Source organism: Populus trichocarpa, chromosome 2 (genome assembly GCF_000002775.5).
Source record: "Populus trichocarpa isolate Nisqually-1 chromosome 2, P.trichocarpa_v4.1, whole genome shotgun sequence".
Lineage (NCBI taxonomy): Eukaryota > Viridiplantae > Streptophyta > Magnoliopsida > Malpighiales > Salicaceae > Populus > Populus trichocarpa.
Window position 1 is genome coordinate 14,898,464 of NC_037286.2, and position 22,336 is coordinate 14,920,799.

At 31.3% G+C, this 22,336-nt stretch overlaps 1 protein-coding gene across 4 annotated transcripts; it reads right to left on the minus strand.

The window, feature by feature from the left end:
• Positions 1–13,740: 13,740 nt before the first annotated feature.
• LOC7481445 (proline--tRNA ligase, cytoplasmic) lies at positions 13,741–18,571 on the minus strand. Of its 4 annotated transcripts, none has more exons than XM_024594218.2 (12): positions 18,410–18,571; positions 18,032–18,157; positions 17,772–17,864; positions 17,365–17,481; positions 16,812–16,999; positions 16,490–16,556; positions 15,867–15,989; positions 15,605–15,757; positions 15,093–15,377; positions 14,730–14,948; positions 14,176–14,269; positions 13,741–13,998 (listed from the first exon to the last, which is right to left on the minus strand). In XM_024594218.2, the coding sequence occupies exons 2-12, from the start codon at positions 18,122–18,124 to the stop codon at positions 13,934–13,936; spliced, it is 1,497 nt and encodes a 498-aa protein (XP_024449986.1). In that variant the 5' UTR covers positions 18,125–18,157; positions 18,410–18,571; the 3' UTR covers positions 13,741–13,933. The 4 variants fall into 4 exon arrangements, with proteins under 4 accessions (XP_024449986.1, XP_024449984.1, XP_024449985.1 ...); XM_024594216.2 differs by having other exon boundaries at positions 18,294–18,489; XM_024594217.2 differs by having other exon boundaries at positions 18,249–18,489.
• Between the last annotated feature and the right edge of the window lie 3,765 nt (positions 18,572–22,336).

Consider the following 22,336-nt stretch of genomic DNA (forward strand, 5'->3'; position numbering starts at 1 on the left):
TAATATATTAATATATATATATATATATAAATTAATTTAATATATTTTCAATCAAGATAATATTTTTAAAAACACATTACACCGAAGTCCCATGCACCTCAAAAGTGCTAAACCAGACAACAGCAGACAGAATGCACCTTCCAAAACACCCCCAAGATGCCAACGAGTTTAGGACCATTTTCAAAGGGCAGAGGAGCACCAATCCATCAAGTACAAACAGGAACTTAAACCAATCAAGAAAATTTGTCCAAACAGATGGGGACAAAGTACAAGGAAAAACACAACGCAAAGGGAAGTCTCGAATCTGGAGCAGTACTGTAAAAAGAAAAGGTGAAGGTTTCCAAGGTCGAGTATCCAATGACACCAAACACAGCTAGTAATTGTGTAGAAGAAGAGAGAACAGGTTACTTCCCAGCATTTCCATGGATGGTCCGCCTGCATCGATTCATTCAGCAAATTGACTTTCCGTTTTAGGATCAGTTTACTGCATTTTACTTCTTCTTTGTGCCCTCTTACTTGGCAACAACCTCTCTTAGATCTTCATAATCTCATTTTGTCTCACAAGGCACGAGTGATGTTTGGGTTTCGGCAACCTCTTGATTTGTTTGTACTAATCCCATGTCAGAAGATTATGATAAAAGCTAATAATAATGTCTGCGGAAAAAAACATTGCTTATGTCTGATATCTCTTTGTTCTGATTTTTACTTATTTTATCAGCATTTTTTATGATTCTCTGCCATGATTATGAAGGCATTTAAGATTAGCTAGATCCAATTCGACTCTTACTAATTTGAAAAGAAGTTCCAAATCAAAAATTGCTTACGAACTTGAAGATTCATCTCTTCTAATTTATTTTGGATCATATTAAATCAAGAGATTACTTTACGGGGCTGGCTGGGTTTTTATAATGGTTAAGGGATTTTGCTCTCTCCATTAGCATTTTTAGTTTGTACTTCGGAGATGTATCCAAGAAGATTATTTTCATAAATGCACAAAATTGATTAAAGGATCTGTTAGAGAATAATATAAATTATATTATGAGACCTCACCTAACAGTTTAAGCTATTGGGTTGATATGGTTCTTTAACAAGGTATCAGAGCCTTGAAGACCAAGCGGTCACGAGTTCGAATCTCACCATCCCTATTTATTTGATAAAAATTAAGTACAATGATTCAATATGTCAAGAGGGATCGATAAATAAAATAAGATGAAAGGATGAAGAAATGATTAACAAGTTATATAGTTCAAATTAATTATAATTAATTTATGTTTTAATTTTAATGTTTTAAAATTCATAATGATTTCTCGTTGTTTAAAAAAATTAAAACCAAGACCGTCCAAGAATTAAATACAATAATTTTATAATTAACACAAACCAAGTAAAGTGTGAACATGTGGTTTTACACAAAATTTATATTGTCTAGGTCATCTCCCCTCTAAAAACTTTGATATTCGACGAGCCAGACCTAATACCCCAATACACTTGGGTTCAGTCATCAACTGAACCTAATATACTGTGAATTTGATGAACAACCATGTCTTTTTTATCTGAGTTTGCTCATATGTCAGGTCCAATTGGTCTTATAAATGTACAAAAGGTTTCTTAAAGATCTTACCACACTTACTTTCTCATTAATGTAACGTAAAAGATATTTATCTTTTATTAAATTATATTAAAAGTCAATAACTTTTTAATCCTTTTTTTTTCCTGAAGACAACAAAGTTCAAGAGTTATAAATACCTTCTAAATCAATCAGGTAAAAATATTCAGAACTTTTCTACTCTAAAAGCTTACATATATTTTAGAGTATTAATCATCCTTAAATTCCAAGAACAAGCTCTCTTGTTCTTGGAATTTAAGGATGATTAATATTCTACTTGTTCTTGGAATTTAAGGATTATTAATATTCTAAAATATATGTAAAACACTCTTATTCTTGAAATTTAATACTATTTTCTTTTATTTATTGTTTTTCCTCTAAAAATTACCAACTTTATTATCGAAGAGTTTTTAAGTCCCACCAATTGGGACTGTTTTTGTAAATATTAAGATTTTTATCATTAATTAAGTACTTCTTAAGGTAAGGCTTGAACATTTTAATTAATCACTATCCAAACAAAAAAAAACCTTGTTCCTTAAACATTTTAGGTTTTGGACATCATCATTATGCAAACCAAGTTAGAAGCATGTAATTAGCAAGATGGTATCTCACCTAATGCAGTGGTTATGCTTTACTTTATGACGATTCTTTGAAACAAAATTATTAGGGAAGTTTGGTAGAAAGCAGCAAGAAAATAATGATTACATATCTTTCTCTTCCAGGTTTCCAACAATAGCAGCTACCTTGCAATGATAGAACATCAGTTGTTGATTGTTTGCCGAAGAAAGACAGCATAATATAGAACGAACCATGAACGCATCCCAATATATACATATATATATATAGGAAAAAATGGAGTGATAACACATATATTCGCAATTCCTTGCCTTGCACAATAATTGGTAGTCACACGTTGTTGATTATTGAGTTGAATAATATATTTTAAGGTGGGTATTGAGACCATGACAATGAAGATTTGCATGCCCTCATTGACATAATATATAGTACTGCAGATACATCGAAGATAGGGATTATCATGATAATCTTTACACACCTAACCTATTACTCTATATTTAATTTTCATGTGCTCGTTGGCCGTATCCAAGAACGCTACAAACTTAAATAGATAGGAGGACCACAACTCCAGTTCCATGTAAATATACCAAACCTAAGCATATAAATATTTTTTAACGCTTCTATCGAGTTATTAATGGTACTCTTTTGGCCTCCTCCAAAGTTCAAACAATAGTAAACCTAAACAAAATTACTAGGACCAGCACCATCTGATATGTGCGTGTTGGTTTTTTTTAATCATTTTGGGCTGAGCCATGGATATTAAACCCGGGCTGGCCAGTCAGGTCGACTCGGAACTCGATCGACCCGATAGTTGAACCGGTCCAGGTAAGACAAAAGACCAGGGTGAGTAAAAAAGCAGCAAAACCCGGTTGACCCGTGACTTGGGCGACTCGGAAAAACCCGGTTGAGACCTTTTTTTTTTCAAATATTTTTTTTCTTCTAGTCAGAGACTTTTTTTTTATATTTTTTAGTTGGTTATTAACCCTTTTCAAAGTTCGCTATATAAATGTTAGAAGAATGTTTTATTTTTTCAATGTGGCATTTGAAGCTCTTTAGTATATATATACTTTATGTTCACAAGAAAAAAGTTATGTTTTTTCAATGTAGGATAAAAAAAAAACATTTTTGGTTTAAATACTTAACTTAAAAGGATAACACATTAACATAGTATATTTTCGATAAAAAATCTTATGGAATAATATTTTCAACTTCATTATTTATAACATGTATAGTCTATATTCACATAAATTGTTTCTTAATTTTTTCATAAAAAATATTAAAATTTTAAATAATTTTTTTTAATTTTCCAGGTTGATTCAGGTTGACCCGGATCATGTAACTCGAGACCCAATTCCTTAACCGGATCAATCCTAGATTAAGTCTAATAACTATGGGATGAGCATCAATTGAGGTCCAAGTTGGCCTTATAATATAACGTGAAAATGGGCTTCAAAGTTCTTATTGATCCTGTCTTTGTTTGACCCAATTTTTAGCATTTTATCAATAGAAAAGTAATGAGGGCAGCAAACCCTCTGCTAAACCTCAGAAGCCATTAAAAAAAAATGTGAAAACCTTTCTTGAACAAGCATGCGAAACAGAAACGGAAACGGAGCTTCGAAAGACTCGGTTACTCAGGAACAAGAGTGTAAGCTAATTCCCTATCTTTTCTTGATGTCTTTTTACTTTTTCTTGGTTTTTAGTTCTTTTTATTTTGTGGTGTTTTCTGTTTTATTACGTGGGGTTGATTGTGCATGTGGTTGCCTTGAAGGGGAACGTCTTGCTCGTTTGCTCAAATTAATTCACAAGTAAACATTACACTCTCTTTTTCCATTTTCTTTTTCAAATCATGGAGCAATGATGTCTTCCATTAAACTTTCGTAACAGGGAGATAGAGTCAACCAAAACTTTGGAAGGAAACTCACTCCCCGAGAAGTTTTGGTTCAAGTTGATGTTTTTTTTTTTTTTTCGTTGCTAGTTTAGATGTGTAATGTATTGCAATTAACATGGGTGATGATGGTGGTGTCCTTTTAGCGACAATTTACTATTGGGGTCAATGAAGTCACTCGTGTTCTTGAACGTATAATGTTGTCTGCGACCGACAACGGAAGCTTCCCTCAGCATTCTCCCGTTGCGTGCAATAATCACAAAGTGTCCTGTGTTCACCTTCAGGTTCTTTTTACTTAAATTACTTGCTTCGTGTAATTTGTAGAATGTGGTTTATGTTTTCTTGTTATATCAATGAAAGGAAACTTGGTTTATAATATAAATTATATTTTAAAATTTTATTTAATAATTTAAATTCTTGGGTTGATATGGTTTTTTATATGGTATTAGAGTTTTAATGACCAAGCGATCCCGAGTTTGAATTTTATTATTTATATTTATTTTATAAAAATTAAACACAAGATAATATGAGCACATGCAAGTTTCAAGTACAAATGACTTTCACTTAATATAAATATGTTAGAAAATAATATAAATTATATCTTAAAATCTCATGTAACAGCTTAAGCTCTTATATAATATTTAATCATAATATTTATGAATCAAAATTGTATACTTTGATTTGGCTTTGTCAAGGAAGGCGCTGCTGATTTTCATCAAAGATAAACGAAGAGGATCCTTGAGATTAGGTGAAATTGTTAGGCTAAAAATTGCAATTGCAATTGGAGTGAAAGTAAGGGCATCTTTTGCAAATTGCATATCCTGCATTTGGCAAGGTAATTATGCTTGGAAATATTATTCGGATATCAATTGATGATTTCACTTCATTTAGGCTATAGGAAATGCTATAAATGAAATCATGGAGGAAAGTTTTTTGTGGAAATTAAGAGTGTTTGGTATTGCGGTAGCTGTTGTGGTTGTGGTTTGAAAAAAGTTGTTTTATAAAAAGTACTTTTAATTGAGGTTGGTTTGAAAAAATAGGTGTTTGGTTAAAACTGTGGTTGAAATTGATGTTGAATAAAAAGTAGTTTAATGTGTTTGGTTAAGAATGCTTTTGAAATTAAAGTTATAAAATAATTTTAAAATATATATATTAAAATTGATGATTTTTAATTTAAATGTTGTAGATTTAACTATTGTTATTACTTCATGAAATAAATAATACTTTATATAAAATATTTTTTATTATGCCATTAAACCATCTACAATTCCATTACGTACAAAATTCATTCGACAAGAATTACAGTTTCTATTATTTTTTGAGCGTGCAATAAAATTAGATAAAATATTATTATGAATAAAATTGATTTGGTATTACAGTGCGAGTGAATTTAATTCACTCTACACTAGTTTTTCAGGAAAAAAAATATTGTTTACATGACAATGCGAGTAAATTTAATTCATTCTAAACTAGTTTTTTTAAAAAAATACAAAAACTAAACACACTGAAAAAAAAAAAAGTTCACCCGAACAGTGCAAGTGAATTGCACTGTTCATGTGAACAGTGCAAGTGAATTGCACTGTGCACGTTAACACAGAATTTCAAAAAGCAGCTATGAGCTGCTTCGTCAAATTCCCGTGCAAAACGTGAATTTGCATGGGACTCACCAAAATTAAATTGCGTTTTTGGCATAACCAAACATCATGTTTGTTGTGGCTGCTTCAAACGCAGAAGCAACCACGCAAACAAACAGCCTCTAAATAAGTCTTGATATAGCACGCAAACAAACGGCCTCTAAATAAGTCTTGATATAGATGGCTGAAATTTGATTGAGGTGCCTTCAACTAGCGCTGTCAAGAGGCGTTGGGGTGCTTGTTTAGACACGTCATGTGAGGTGAGGCGAAAAAAGACCCCAACACCTTTTATTTCTTTGAGGCGAGTTAATTTAACTAGGCGCTATATAGGTGCCCACCCAGAGTAGGCACTGAAGTAAGTGTCTTGTTAAAATATATTTTTTTAATTGATGTCTTTTGGCCTATTTGCCCATGTTCTTTCCATCCACCATAAAAAATAATTTAAGGGTATAATTGTAAAAGTAAAGCATAGGGTTTAAAAAAAAAAAGGAATCATCAAAATAGAGATGAGGCAAAGTTAAATGGAGCATTATTAATTAGAGGCAATCATGATTTTTCAAAAGTGAAAGACATTAAGTGGTCGTTTAATATTGTGCCTACGGGTGAGGGTCACCCGCAGCCACATATATTGTTGTTTGGTTAAGCAAAAAACACGATTTTATTTTGGTAGGATCCACCATAAATTATGGTTGAGCCGCAGGTTTAACAAAAGCACAATTTATGTGCTTTGCAAATAGTAGCTCCTCCTCTGTTCATGTGAACAATGGAGAATAAAGGAAAATTGCAGTAAACCAGAAAGGAAAAGAGCAAGCTTTCGTTGAAAAAGAAGAGCAGCCCCAAGTTCATTGAATGATGATCACTTGCTAATAATATTGGATCCCTTATCAAGAGCAATGAAGAAAATCAGGAGAGGTAAAACGAGGAAAATCCAAGTAGATCCTGTCAAAAAAAGAAAAAAATCAAGTAGAAGACAACGAGCGCAGCCTATGCTCGGGACCCAATTTAGGATTGTGGAAAATTACCTCGCAAGATGGCATCCAAAGTCCAAAGATTCATCTGAATCACCAAGCTGCATTGACAAGAAATCAATGGGTTATTCATTTGTAACATAACAAACATATCACTTTGAATCTTCTCCATATGGGCCTCTTACCAAAAATTTCAAAACCCAGATCCACAATAGTCCAATACTGCACGTATTTGAATTTTGAACTCCTCCCTTTAAAAATTGTAGTCCTTATCGGATGGATTTCGTACGTGATGGAATTGCAAATGATTTAATGGAATAATAAAAATAATTTATATAAAGTATTGTTTATTTCATGATGTAATAGAAGTAGTTAAATGTACAATATTTCAATTAAAAACCATCAATATTAATATGTCTTTTTTAGTTATTTTATAACCTCAATTTGAAAAATATTTTTTAACCAAACACATTAAACTACTTTTTGTTAAACCTCAATTTCAACCACAGTTTTAACCAAACATATATTTTTCCAAATCAACCTCAATTAAAAGTACTTTTTATAAAATAACTTTTTTCAAACCACAACAGTTACCGCAATATCAAACACACCTAAAAAGAATCAAGTACATCTTTATTGTTTTCTTCATCCATCATCATTTTTATTTGTTTCTACTTCATTTATTTATCTTCTTCTTCATTTATATATGTACAGTCTCTCTATATCTTATTTCTCTTTTACCTGTCTTCTTCTCTCTTTCAATATCCATGTTGTTATGCTCCAGAAATTTGAATATTTTTTTTAAAATTAAATGAACATTTTCTCAAATCTCAAGTTCATCACTCATCAAACTTCACTTTTTTTTTATCTTGTTTACTGTTTCTAAAACTTCAATTTATTCTTTTTTTTAATGAACTTAGTTTATTTCGAACTTTATCATTACTTTGTAAAAATTGATATTCTGAACTTGTAATAATTGAAAACAAATTAGTTAGTATATATTTTGTAGATTGGAATTATGTTTAAAAATATTTTTACATTTCACTCTCATAGAAAAATGACAAGTGAAAAGTCTTCAAGTGACAACAAGAATAATCTTAGGTGAAAGTATAATTATTTAAAAAACTCCAATGATTCAAATAGTATCGCATGCAAGTTTTGTGAAAAGAAATAAAAGGTCAAAAGTGTCAAGCAAAACATCAAATTTAGGGACATTTAAGAATGCTTCAGCATGTAAGAAATGTCTTGCTAAAGTGAAGATAGAGTTGCAAGATTACATTGAAGAAAAAAAAAACAAAAGGCAATATCATATGGTCGCCCAACTGAATTTGATGAAGTTGAGGCTCTTGAAGATAATGTAGCATGAGAGATATGTCCAACTTTGTTTGGTAAAATAGTAGGTGAAAGAAGTTGGCAAAAAGATGCTAGTGGTAAGAAAATAAAGGTTAATATACCAATGAATTTGTTCATGATTCCAAAATAAGGAGAAAAAGTCAAGTTGAGGCAAACAAGTATAAATGATACTTGTGACAAAAAAGTTAGAGCTAGAACAATTCACTAAATAGCTTGTTTCTTTTATCAAGTGGATATTGCATTCAATGCTGTTCGTTTAGAAAGTTTCAAGAAGATGATTGAAGCTATTAGAAGATATGATCCACATTTGAAACCTCTAAGCAATCAAGAACTTAGAGTGTCACTACTTAAGAGGGAGTTGGACTATACAAATGATTTGTTGAAAGGTTAGAAAGATGAATGGGAAAAACATGGTTGCTCTATAATGTCGAATGAATGGACATATAAGAAGTATAAAAGCATAATCAACTTTTTGGTTAACTTCTTTTTGCGTTCTATGTTTATTGACTATATTGATGCATCATCTTTCATAAAATCTAGTGAGAAGGCCATTTTCAAGTTGCTTGATAGATTTGTGGAGTAAATTAGAGAGAATAATATTGTTCAAGTAATCACTAATAATAAAAGCAATTATATGCTCACTGGTAAGTAGATTTTTATTTATTTATATGTTATAACTTAGTTTATTGTTTTAGTTATTTGATTAAATATGTTATATTTGATAATTTTTATGTTTATACAAATTTGTCATTACGATTAGATAAGTTATTAGAAGCAAAGAGAAAGTATTTGTATTGGACTTCATATAAAACTCATTATGCAGACCTTATGTTAGGAGATATTAGAAGCATTAAGTGAATAAAACTTTAGAATAGCCATTTTTGTTATTGGTTTTATTTACAATCACTATAATGCATTGAATATGATGAAGGAATTTACAAATAAAAGAGAATTGGTGAAGCATAAAGTTACTCGATTTGCAAATTTTTTTACTTTGCAAAGAGTACAAGCATAATCTTAAAAACATGTTTATATCATAAAAGTGGGCAACAAGTAAATGGGCTAAGGAAGCTAAAGGGGGAAAAAAAGCAACTGATATCATTTTTGCGCCATTCTTTACATGCTTCTAAAAGGATGGCACCAAAATGATATTAGTTGCTTTTTTTCCCTTAACTTTCTTAGCCCATTTACTTCTTACTTGCTTTTCTAATATGAACATGTTTCTAAGGTTATGCTTTTGCTTGTGTATTTTTTGTAAAATAAGAAAACTTGTTGCAAATTGAGTAATTTTATACTTCACCAACTCTTTTTCTTTGTAAATTTTTCCATCATATTCAATGCATCATGATGCTTGTAAATAGAGCCAATAACAATAATTACTCTTTCTAAAGTTTTCTTCACTTAAGGAATGCTTCTAATATCTTTTGACATAAGGTCCACACAGTGAGCATGGAGTTCAATACAAAAACTTTCCTTTTGCTTCTAACAACTTATTTAATTGTAATAACAAGTTTGTATAAACATAAAAATTATAAAATATAACATATTTAATCAAATAATTAAAACAATATACTAACTTACAACATATAAATAAATGAAAATCTACTTACCCGCTAACATATCATTGCTTCTATTGTTATTTATTACTTGAACAATAGTGTTCTCTTCAATTTGCTCTATAAATCTATCAAGCAACTCAAATGCCTTCTCATCAGATTTTACAAAAGATGACGCATTAATAAAGTCAATAAAAATAAAATCCAAAACATAATTAACCAAAAAATTAATTATGTTTCCTATCTGTTCTTCCATCTAACATTATAGAGCAACCATGTTTTGCCCACTCCTCTCTATGCCCTCTCAACAAATCATTTTAATAGTCCAATTCTTTCTTAAGTAATGTACTCTAAGTTTATGATAGCTTGGAGGTTTTAAATGTGGATCATATCTTTCAATAGCTTCAATCATTTTCTTGAAACTTTTCAAATGAGCAACATTGAATGCAATACTCTGGTATAAGAAGCAAGCTATATAATGAATTGTTCTAGCTCCTGCTTTTTTATCACAAGTATCTTTTATGCTTGTTTACCTCAACTTGACTTTTTCTTGCTTTGAAATCATAAACAAATCCTTTGCTTCAATCATCTCTATTTTAATGATTTTTTTTCTTTTTAAATCATATTCTTTATTTTTACAATTATACCCTTAAATTATTTTTGATGGTGAATAGAAAAAATATTGATAAATAGAAGAAAAAAAAACATATATCAATTTAAAGAAAGAGAGGGAAAATAACATATATTTTGACCAGCGTTCATTTCAGTGTCTGGTGCTTGCACTCAAGGCAAACACCAGTTAAATTGCCTTGCATGATAAAATGAAAGGCATAGGGGTCTCGCCTGGAGTGCCTAGGCGAGCATCTTAGCTCCTCATGACAACACTGCTTTGGACATTTGACAGCTTTCGCATTTGACAACACTGCCTTCACCCTGTCAATGAGCTTGCCACTTTTACAGACATGTGCATTAAGTCAGGGCAGAAGGGTAGGAACAACAGAACTGAATTGGGAATTGAGCTACTGCTATCACAAAGTCTGGATCATGGGCATGTTTCAATTTGGGAGCTCATGCTTACTCTCCCCAGATGATGAACAAGGTTTTCAGACATTGTACAAGCTTGCTGACGTGCTTGCAGAAGAAATTAACCTCGTGGCTAAGATATTCACTCGGTCACTTGCACGGCCATTCAAGTTTCCTGTGCACGACCATCTGATGGAATGAACCGAGAAGCATGCTGGTTATCATATATGTGGTCTTTGTCGGACACAGCAACACATCCGTAGTGTTAAAGACGATATCTAATCGATTCATCATGCATTGTGTGCACGAGTTGACTTTCCAGTAGATAAGTTAGTTTTATGAATATGACCCTAATAATCCATGGCTGTTATACACTTAAATTTGTGTTCCTGATTCCAGCAGATCTCACATGCGCGCATATACACGCTCAGGAAATCACTGACAATCAATTACCAACCTTGTATATTTTTACCTGGGAGAGTGTCTCTTCAATCTTGGTCTTGCGCTTCATGTCGAAAGGCCAAACTCTTGAACATATTAGAATAGCTTATCAAGGCAAAAGAATGGTTGAAATGAATTAGCGTTGATTAGAGAAGTGATCGCTGTCGAAGAAGAGTTTAAATAACGATCATTTCATAGCTACCCATCTCTTTGTAGGTTAATTTAAACAGAACTTGCATGACATAGATTGCAGCTTCGCGATCGAAGTGGTCGCCAAGGGGTTCCTGGAAGTTCCCGCTAAAAGAGTAATACACAGTGATATTGATGAAAGCTTAATCTTTGTATTCATCATGTAGGTATATATATACAGCGGAATAATTGTCTAACATATTTCCTAAACTTAAGCTAACAGATTTGTTAATAGAATTGTACACTTGGTTGTTACAGCTGCTGCATGGTGTGCCTTGCATGGGTGGTTACACTGATGTGCACAAAGTGTATGGTTAGCTGCATGGTTTGTTATATTGAATTTGCACAGTGTGCGTTAGTGCATGTCTATCACCCGCTTCTTCTCAAGTCTTGAAGACAACCTCTTTAGGATTTTTGGAGGAGACCGAATCCAGGTTTGATTTGTGGTTGTTGTTGTCTGGTTGTTAGTGCTCCCCAAGAAATGATTGTGATCAAAACATTCTCGACATTTCCACTCAGGGTGTTTGAGAGCTTTGAGAGTTGAAGACCTCCCATTGAGTCTATATATATGTTGATGCAATCATTAGATCAAACTCAGAGACCAAATATCTATCTTTCATTTTTCTCATTAGTTATAGTTAACAATTTTTTCATTTACGTTTCATTAAAAAAACTTTACTTTTGCATTTGAGTACTCTCTGGTAGTCTGTGGTATATAGACGAGAGAAAAATTCATCAAAAAGAAGATAAGAGAGATATCAATAAGATGGTTAAATTCTTTCCACCAATAACTCCAAATTTATAAAAGCAGTTTTTACCTGTAATGATGTCTAAGAAAATGGATTGAAGCTAAATGAATTTATTTGATTTGATTTTGAGTTTTTAGATGGACTAGAATGCATTTAATGATTGAAATGGGGTTTTGAAGTTCAATGAGAATTTTTTTCCATGTTTTTAGCTGGAAAAAAATATTTATTTTCAAGTTTTTAAAATTCAAAAACTTGGACCTTATTTTTTTTTATCAACAAAGGTTATCAAAAACAGTTGTAGTGAAAAACTTGTTCCTGATCCAGACATGCTTGGGCTTGATACTCTAGGTCTTCCTCTTCTCTTTTTCAATTTTCTTTTATGTCTTAAATTAAAACCCTATTTAGATAAATAATTATGTTGATATCTAAAAAAATATTCAATTATATCATACTTTTTAAATAAGATTTGAGTTTTTTATAGTAATATTTTTATTTTTTTATAATTATATATAAAGCTAATATGCCCAAGTTTTTAAAAGCATTGAACATAAATATTCAATGAAAATAAAAAATATTTTTTTTTTGTTATTAGTTTTTTATATTATTTTATCGAATTAATTATTCTTTTTTCTTCTCATATTTTCTCATAAATACAATCAAAACATTGTTTTCTTGTTTCATGGTTTAAAATTGTTTTATAAATCATAATAAGTCTTTACTTAAAAATAACATGCTTATAATAATTAAAAATAAAAAACTCAACAAAATAAAAAACAAATACTAAAAAGAGAGTTTTAGCTAAAGAACATATTTTTTAATGAATCTAAATCAATTTAAATTTATGAATATTTATTTTAATTGCTTTAATTTTTTACTCAAATAATCATGTTGTAAATAAAAAACCATGGTTTTGTCAAAAATGAAAAACAAATGCTTAAATAAGAAAGATAAATCTTAATTGAAGATATAAACTTTTTTCTCTTAAAATCTAAATCATTAAATTTTTTTTTTTAATTATCGTAACAAATGTTTTAAAAATAGCTCCACGAATCAATCAAACACTTTGACTACAAAGAATACCGATTTTGAGGTATACAAAAGAGTCAGGTCCCTGTTTCCAAATCGACTGCCATAAAATAGCACGTTTTTTGTTTTCAAGGGATGGGTAGGTTTCTTCCTTAAACCTGCTTGATATTGAGGGCGAAGCTTAGCCAGCCGTGTAGGCTCTCCGATGTCGTACCGTATAGATTTATCTCAACCATAATCTTAAAAGTATTAATCAACTGAGGTTTAGTATAAATCTCACTAAAAACCCTTTTGAAACCTTATTTTAAGAAAAAACAACAATTTATAATTTTTTAAAAACCATAAAAACTACCGCAATATCAAATATAAACATCAAAATCAATGTTTCTCTTCCCTCATGATATCTGCATACCCTATCTTGAGTTCGAGTTATAATAGATGGTTTGACTAAATATATTTTGGGTCTGTTTAGAATTATAATAAGGGTGATATTTAGAAATACATTAAAATAATTTTTTTTTATTTTTTAAATCATCTTTATAACCACAGTTGAGCTGCAAGTATAGCTACGGTCCAGCCTTCGAAAATGTATCCTTCAGCTGTTAGGAAGTTAAATGAAAACGAAGTGAAAGAAGCAGTTCAAAACACTGGCAAACTAGGTCCACCAAGGAGCCCAACGATACCATCAACAAGAACAAGATTGTATAAATTATCTGGCAACCTATTATTGTAGCAGATTTAAGCGTTGCAACCCAACATTTCAAGTAGAATAATCGATGTCGGAAATGGATTACAACAAAACCTAGTATGTTAGCTTCATTTCCTGTTGTTCTGCTGCCAAATTACTTAAATGTGTGCCCAAACTGAAGTACATAAGCACCTGATATTCGAACTATATGAAAATTGAAGATTGCACAGGGACCTGATGATCTAGTAACTCCTGCCCCAGTAGGTCCATTTCTTTGCTGGCTTTCCAGAAGCAAAGCATGCGGTACCTGCAATTGTTTTTTTTTTTAAAAAAAAAAAAAAAACATCAAGCAGTATTCAGGGAACAACATAGAATCAAAACCTAGTTGATTCATTGGAAATGTTTATTTTAAAGTTACGTCAGTGAGAAAAGGAAAACCAATAATGACTCAAGTGACCATGACATGAAATGAGAGGGTTAATACCTTCAGGGAGCTCAGGCTGGTCAAATGGGGAACAAAGACTCTTGGCTGCTCCCATTTCACCTCTTGTTCGTTCTTTCACGTCCCTTTCCACCTCCTGCAGAATTCAAGCAGAAAAACTGTCAGTGAGAGATGATCAATAAAAGGAATGAAAAAAAATAACATGGTAATGACATCCATCTATGACTAAAATGGAGTTTACCAAATTTATTTGACAATTACAGAACAAAACCCAAACTTAACTAGACAACAAATCCAAAGCAATGATAGAATACATCCTTATACTGAACTAGCATTCAATAATACAAGAATTAAGTAGTTCTGAAAATATGAGGCAATCAAGCATAAATTTATGAACACGGATGATCACCTTTTGTAACAATACTCACGTCATAGTAATTCAGAATGGGACAAAAGTGAGAAAACAAATGCACACAACATGACACCAACTAAACAAAAGCACACCAATGGAACCTCATAATGAAGAAGGAATTTTACAGGAACAAAAAATTTAAACCATACACATTAAAAAAGTTGGCAGTGATGAGATATCATACCTCCTCATCACACCAAGGAGCTAAGATCATTTTCCTTTGACTGAGAGCTTCCTTGAATTCACCCCAAGTTTTCACAACTTGAATGCAAGCATCTCGCTTTTGTTTAGCAGCATCAAACAACCTCTGTTGAATATCATCCAACATATCTTTTACTTTCTCCATCAAACTGTCACGACTGATATCCACTTTTGCTGCATTGTCACGGCGAACTGCACGTACCTGTGAGAATACTTCCAACCAGGTGAGTAATTATACTTAGCTTTTAGCTCTGGCAACAAACAGAACAAGATACACAAAACAATATCAGAAGAGCATTGTGCAAATGGAAGACAATGAAACCAGTTGGAGGAATGGGATGCTCACCTGATTATTTGCCAAATCTTTGGGCCCTATTTCAATCCTTAGAGGAACACCTTTCATTTCCCAGTGAGAATACTTCCAACCAGGTGAGTAATTCTCTCTAAAGTCAGCCTCAGCACGAATACCTGCTTCACACAAAGTATCCACAGTTGCAGCACAGGCATCAAAGATTCCTTGAGTATCAGCATCTTTGTAAGGCACAGGAACAACAATAACTTGGACAGATGCCACTTTAGGTGGCAGAACCAAGCCTTTGTCATCTCCATGAACCATCACCATAACTCCAATCTGTAAAAGGGAAGGATGGGATAAAAAAGAATCAGGATAAAGGAATATGAACAACTTATGAAGCATTAATGTAATAGCTAAGCAACTCTGAAGTGTAACAGGGCCAATGCATTGGTAAAAATATACACTGTCAAGTGCGAATGGATCATACCACTGAGAAAAAAAAAAGAAAGAATACACTCCAGATAATGAATACAACTCCAGGTGATAAAAATCAGAAAGTTTACCGTCCGAGTACTATAGGCCCAAGAGTTCTGCCAGGCCATTCCCTTCTCTCCCTTCTCATTTTCAAAGTTTATTTCAAACATCTTTGCAAAATTTTGGCCCAAACAATGAGAAGTTGCACCTTGGATACCACGTCCAGTGTTGGGAATAAATGCCTAGTGCAGACACAAGAATTTGAAAAAAGAAATGATTCAGACTAAAACATGCTATTAATTCATTAAATATTACAAAGGATAAGTCTTGTCTGCTTTAATTTTTATATACCTCAACACTAGTTGTGTAAAGTCCACCAGCAAACTTTTCCATCTCACTTTTCTTGCCCTTTATAACAGGAATAGCCAAGAATTCTTCATATATGCGTTGGTACAGTTCCAATATTTGAAGCACCTGATGCATACAAACAGGTACCAAAAGTATAAATAAAAAAAAATGAGGAAACGTACAATGACGCTGCCAATATTTATTGTTTAAATTACGAGATTAAATTATCAGCATCCAAGCAGGCATGCTATCAAAAAACAGGAGGAAAAAAAAAGCCAGACATAAATCTTTGTATAAAAGAAGCAATCTTGATAAGTTGGTTAGATTATTCATTACGTCCCAAGCTTATCTAGCTCTTTCATAGTCAAGGGCCATGTGAATGACTGGATTCACCCCCAACCCATTCCATACACTTCTAGATTCCTTGAAATATTAGAAATATGTGCTTCATGTGGACTATGAATGGCAAAACTAAAAAGATGCTTTTTCCATGAAAACATGATCGTGTGAATTACATGCTCAAAACCAGAATATGACAGACTTGTCTATGGACTGACGGGCTCCTCTAAACAATTTTTAAAATGTTTTACGTCCACAAGGACAAGAATAAGTTCACAGATTCATACCTCTTCATCTGCTTCTTGCTTTGATGCGAAAGCAGTGTGTCCTTCTTGCCAAAGGAACTCACGGCTCCTAAAACAAAAGGATAGGTCATCAGTATGGTCTAATATCAGTTAAAAATCTATGGCAAACAAGATAAAAGCTTCAACAAAAAAAGTGGTTTCTTAGAAGAACGAATACAAAAATCAATATTTCAAGAATAAATATCAAGAGCTTTGCATAAGAAAATGCAGACATAATCACATTTTTACAATATAAATCAAATAGCTGACATCAAATTCACTGCAGACAAAGCAGTTAACCATAAAGAAATCCAAATCAAACTACCTGATAAATGGTGTAGGATTGCTGAACTCCCATCGAACAACATTACACCACTGGTTGAGTTTCAAAGGCAGGTCACGGTGTCCCCTGATCCACTTAGAAAAATAGGGATACATAACAGTCTCACTAGTTGGTCGAATAGCAACAGGAACCTCCAAGTCAGATTTTCCTGCTTTTGTCACCCAAGCAACCTGGAAAAGACCAAGATGATACAGTCAAAACCTCTTTTCTTCTGTATTTTTAAAATTCATTCTTGCGATGGAAAAAAAGTGCCACATTAGATAAAATATTGTTGAAAGCTGAGTAACAGCAAAAATTTAAGTCTATTATCAAGTTATGATCCCACCAATATAGTCCAGCAATAAGCGTTTGGAGACGCTAGCCTACAAATTTTTCAATAAAGCATATTCTCTAGCATTGAAACTGCACTCTCATGGTTAGGTAGTGACCCCAAACCAAGCAACACCAATCTAGGAACATTAAATTAAATAAGTTCCTGAATCTGGTAGGTAAAAACAAAAGTACCCCTTAACTCAAATTCTCTAACAAATCTCACCTCTGGAGCAAAGCCCTCAATGTGATCCTTCTCCTTTTGCAAAACACTAGATGATACAAAAAGAGGGAAGTAGCAATTCTTGATTTTCATTTTCTTGATTTCCACATCAAAGAATGCCTGCAGATTGACATCTCAAATATTGAGAAATCTATTACGTAGATGACCTATAAAATAAAAAGAGCAAGGATTAATCAAAATGATATAATATAGAAAAAACAACTACAGCTTTACAAACTAAAAACCCTGCGTAGAAGTCAACTGTCATTACTGGGTGCAAATTCCTATATTCAAAAATACCTTATGTAAAACGAGAATAAACAATAGAAAATCAATCGCCGAAAGACGTTGTATCACAGAAAATACTAAAATGAAATAAATAGAAGATATTATGGGAAGGGCTAACTTACTTGCATAGTCTCCCATATTGACATTGACCATGGCCTCAGAATATAACAACCAGAAATATCATAATATTCAATCATCTCCCCATTCACAACCACCTATAGAAGCCAAAAAGAAAACCACTTCACAATGGGAGCCAGGGAATTTAAATATCCGCTATGTTATTATGCATTACCGGCTAATTCCTAATGCAATCATCAACAATTTGCGATTACATTCATAGAATTTGTTGCATATACTAAAAAACAAAAAAACCCTTGCTCACCTCTGAATACCATTCCCCAAAATTCTCTTCCTTTTTGAAAGTGAGACCTAACCCAGTCTCTTTCTTGACCTCCTTCTTTTTACCATCAGCCATTTTCACAGCTTAAAAACTACACCTGATCAAATACTATTAACCAAAAAAAATCAGACAACAAAAACAGAAATGACAAACAGTAAATTCGCATGCATTTCACCCAATCCTAACAATAAACCTTTACCGAAATTGAAAACAGAATCCCAAAAATACAAATAAAAGAACTAACAGTCTGACGCAATTGGAATTAAGAAGTGAACAGATAAGCTAGGCGTTTCGTATCTGGAAATATGAGTTTTAGGGGTTATGAAACACAATTCACGTCTTCATGGAATGAATTATTACTTCTTCGTTGATAAAAAGATAGAGAGAATACGAATCTGGTTCGCGCTGGAGGTGGCGTTGTTCTCAATCCACAGCAGAAGAGAACAAAAGCAAATACTTATTCTTTTTGCTTTTCAAAAAAGCTTTTCAAAAATTTAAAACAATTTATTTTTTATTTTATTTTAAATTAATATTTTAGATTATTTTTATATATTTATCTCAAAAATAATTTTTAAAAAATAAAAAATATATTATTTTAATATATTTTTAAATAAAAATAATTTTAAAAAATAAAAAAAAAACAACATTTCTGAACAATCAAATATAAAAAAGAGCGCGCGCTCTCTCTCCTATCTCAGGTAAAAACCCTAACCAGCGTTGAACAAGTAACGACTTCACGGGTATTTTTTTCTGGTAAAAGGTAACTGAATCGTGGCTGCTGTTATTTGCCGGTCGGATTGATTGTAATTTGAATTGAAAGCTTATTTTTTCTAAATTATATTCAAATAGTGTTGGGACTTAGGAGTGAAATAGAGTTATTCTTTAAAATATTTTTTATTTTGAAATTTATTAAAATAATATTTTTTTATTTTAAAAAAATTATTTTTAATATTAAAATAAAAAAATTAATTTTAAATAAAAAAATCAAAATTTACCCTTTTTATTTACTAATTCTCTGGGAGTGTAATTACAGTTGTTTTTTAAAATATTTTTCATGTTGAAATGTATTAAAATAATATTTTTTTATTTTTTTAAAATTATTTTTAAAATCAGGATATAAAAAATCTAAAACATAATTAAAAAAAATTAATTTTTAATAAAAAAAAAAACAACAATTCTTTTAAAAATACGAATTGGTATATGTTTCCAAACGAACACAGTACTAAACGACGGCTTAATGTAATTCGTGAAAGAGAAAAGGTCACGTCATCATGTTCGTACAAGTGTACAAGGCCAAGTTATAATTATCGGGAAAAAAAAACAAATTCTAAGATATGTATAATATATGATCACGACTTTTTTATTTATTTATTTATTTTTAGAGAGAATTTGTTCGAAGGGGTTAATGTAACAGTAGCAAGGGAAAAAAAATGGCGATATTCGAGGAGAGGAATGCTAGCAATAGTGTTTTTTTTAAAAATATTTGATACTATAGGTATAGGTGGAAAATAATCTGGTGGTATTCGACTATTGAAGATTCCTTTTAACCCTTGCATCATCAGATATGGCACCACATGATTATTTCAATTTCCATTAACTTTATCGCGGGTGAAATTTTTTTTTAATAAAAAAATTATATATACAAGTTTTTTAATATATTTTTATAATTAAAAAAATTATATATGTAATCAAATAAATTAAGCATTATATATATTAATTAATAAATAATAAATAATAACTAAAAAATAAAAAATAAAAAAGTTAAGAGATAGGTATAAATTAAGATATTTAATCTCGTAAAATAAAACATTTACCCAGTTATGTTTATTAAAATATATTTTTTATTCAATCAAACAATAATAGAAATAGATATACATATTAAATTGATTAAATGAAATAAAAGAAAAAACATATTATGCAAGCTACACATATTAGAAATATTATTTGAAAATAAATATTTTTTATTTTAAAAATAAAGTTCTTCTATACAAAATAAAAAAAAATTATAGATGAATCAGAAAAACCTCTTCAAAAACCAAATGAATACAAAGTAACCAAAAAATAATTGTCATTTAAAAAAGATTCTCTAAACAAAATAAAAGAGAGAATGGGTATTCATATAAATAAAAAAAATATACAATTTTGAAAAAACATATAAAAAAGCATTAATTAAAATAAAAATAAAAAACAACTTAAAACGAAGAAGATGAAGAAAAGGTCAAGCGTTGCTGGATCTGATAAGTTAAGCTAGCCTACCTAGCCCATTGTGTTAGGGCTCGTGTTATTGGGTCCTTTTTTGTTTTCGCATCTAAGACAGACAACATGTTGTCTACTCCAATTTTCTTTGGAAAAAAAAAGAGTTAGACGACGCATAATCTGTATTGCCTAATAACGGGGCTTATGGTTTTTTCAATCTAAAAATCAAATTTTCAACTCATTGTTTTACCCAAAGCACATTTAAAACATCATAGGCAGCTTGATAAAGTCATTCATGACTTTAAAAAACAAAAAACAAATCCCAAAACTCGAAACCAAAAATCTTACCGAGATCAAATCTGTTTTTCTTGGTAATTTCAAGGTAAAAAAAACTCCAAATGTGAGCTCCCCTCATAAAAAAAATTGACACCAATTTCAATCGTTTTGGCACCGAAATCGATGTCAACATAAATTTTCTCTTTCTAGTGCTGGATTTAGGCGACCTTCTCTCATCTCTCTGACACCATGGGCCAAAAAATAAAGAAAATGAAGTTTGAAACCAAAATTGATTTTCCCCTTGATTTTAAAAACTGAAATGACCCAATATCTATAATTTGTAATGTATAGAGACTACAATAAAAAAAAATCCCAAACTTTTAAAGCCACTCATTCTTTACATGTTTTTTACTTTGGTTCCGTCTTTCAATCCACCCTCCCCTCAACAAATTAGCTTATAATTTTATCCAATAAATATCAAATTAAAATAAAATAAAAAGATAAAAAATAGCATTGTGAACGGTCCATTCATGATACCATTCATGATTCCATGTGAGGGATTCAAAGTGCATTTTGCACATTTAATCCCCTATACATTTTAATTTTTTAATTAATGATAGCAGTGAGAAAGTAGCCAATAATAGTGATGCTAATAATAATAATAATAAGAACAACAACAACATGATGATTGTGTTAATGATTGATAACATAGATGATAAGATTAAGAAGAATATATTTTAAGTTAGAAATGTTTTTGACAAATATTTCTCAGTTTTGTAGAGAGTTAAATTACTTTTTTTTTCAAATATATTGTGTTTAGATAATTTGAATACAAACTATGATAAATTTACATAAGTTATCAACATCATAGTAAATGTTTTTTATTTTAGCAATTATTTCTTACATTTAATCTAAGAACGTAAAGACCTGCTGTTTGTATTAACATCACAGTCAATATTTCGGCCTATTAATGACATACAAAACATTGTATTATAAATTTTAATATTCTCTTGAATTTGAGGGGGACGTTTTCCTTCTCTCTCTTTTTTTTTTAATTCAACTTCCTTTTAATAATGGTAATTTTCCTTTGCAATACAAACTTGTTTCTAACAATTTGTTTCTCCTTTTAATAATGGTAATTTTCCTTCAAATTCAAAAAAAAAAAAAAGGAAAACGTCCCCTCAAATTCAAGAGGTATCCTCGCTATACTAGTGGCTTCACCACCTCTTCCAGACTTCCACCTCCTTTTATGAGGTGCTCTCCACGTCCACCTCTTTTAACGGTCTTCTCATCTTCTTTGAACTCCCGAGCCAAATATTCAGGTGGCTACATAAACACACCTTGAAAAACTTCCCCAAAGTTCAAGGTAGTTGACAGGAAAAGAATCTATGAAAAATATATAGTATTCTCCTCCAAGATAGTAGGAGTCTCTTATACATGAATAAGAGCCCTTTAAGTTCTAGAAAGCCCTCACATGGGAGCACTTAACCCGAGCCTCATTAGTGTTTATGTGAACTTTATTAACTTCACACCTAACCCTAACTAAGGCCGACTCCATCTCCTTTATTTTTCATTAATTATTGAAGATATATTGGTTGGACTTTCTAATACTCTTTTGGCTTCTATTTTAACCCAAAAAACTCAATATTCCACCCATTTTCGCTTAAAACACACAAAAAATTGTTACTTTATAAACCTTAATAACCCTATTTGTAAGGTCAAAACACCCACAAATAGATTTAAAAACTCAAAATCAACCAAATAAAAAAATCTTTTTGAGCTTCAATTTACTTTTTCTAGAAAGATTAAAGTTTT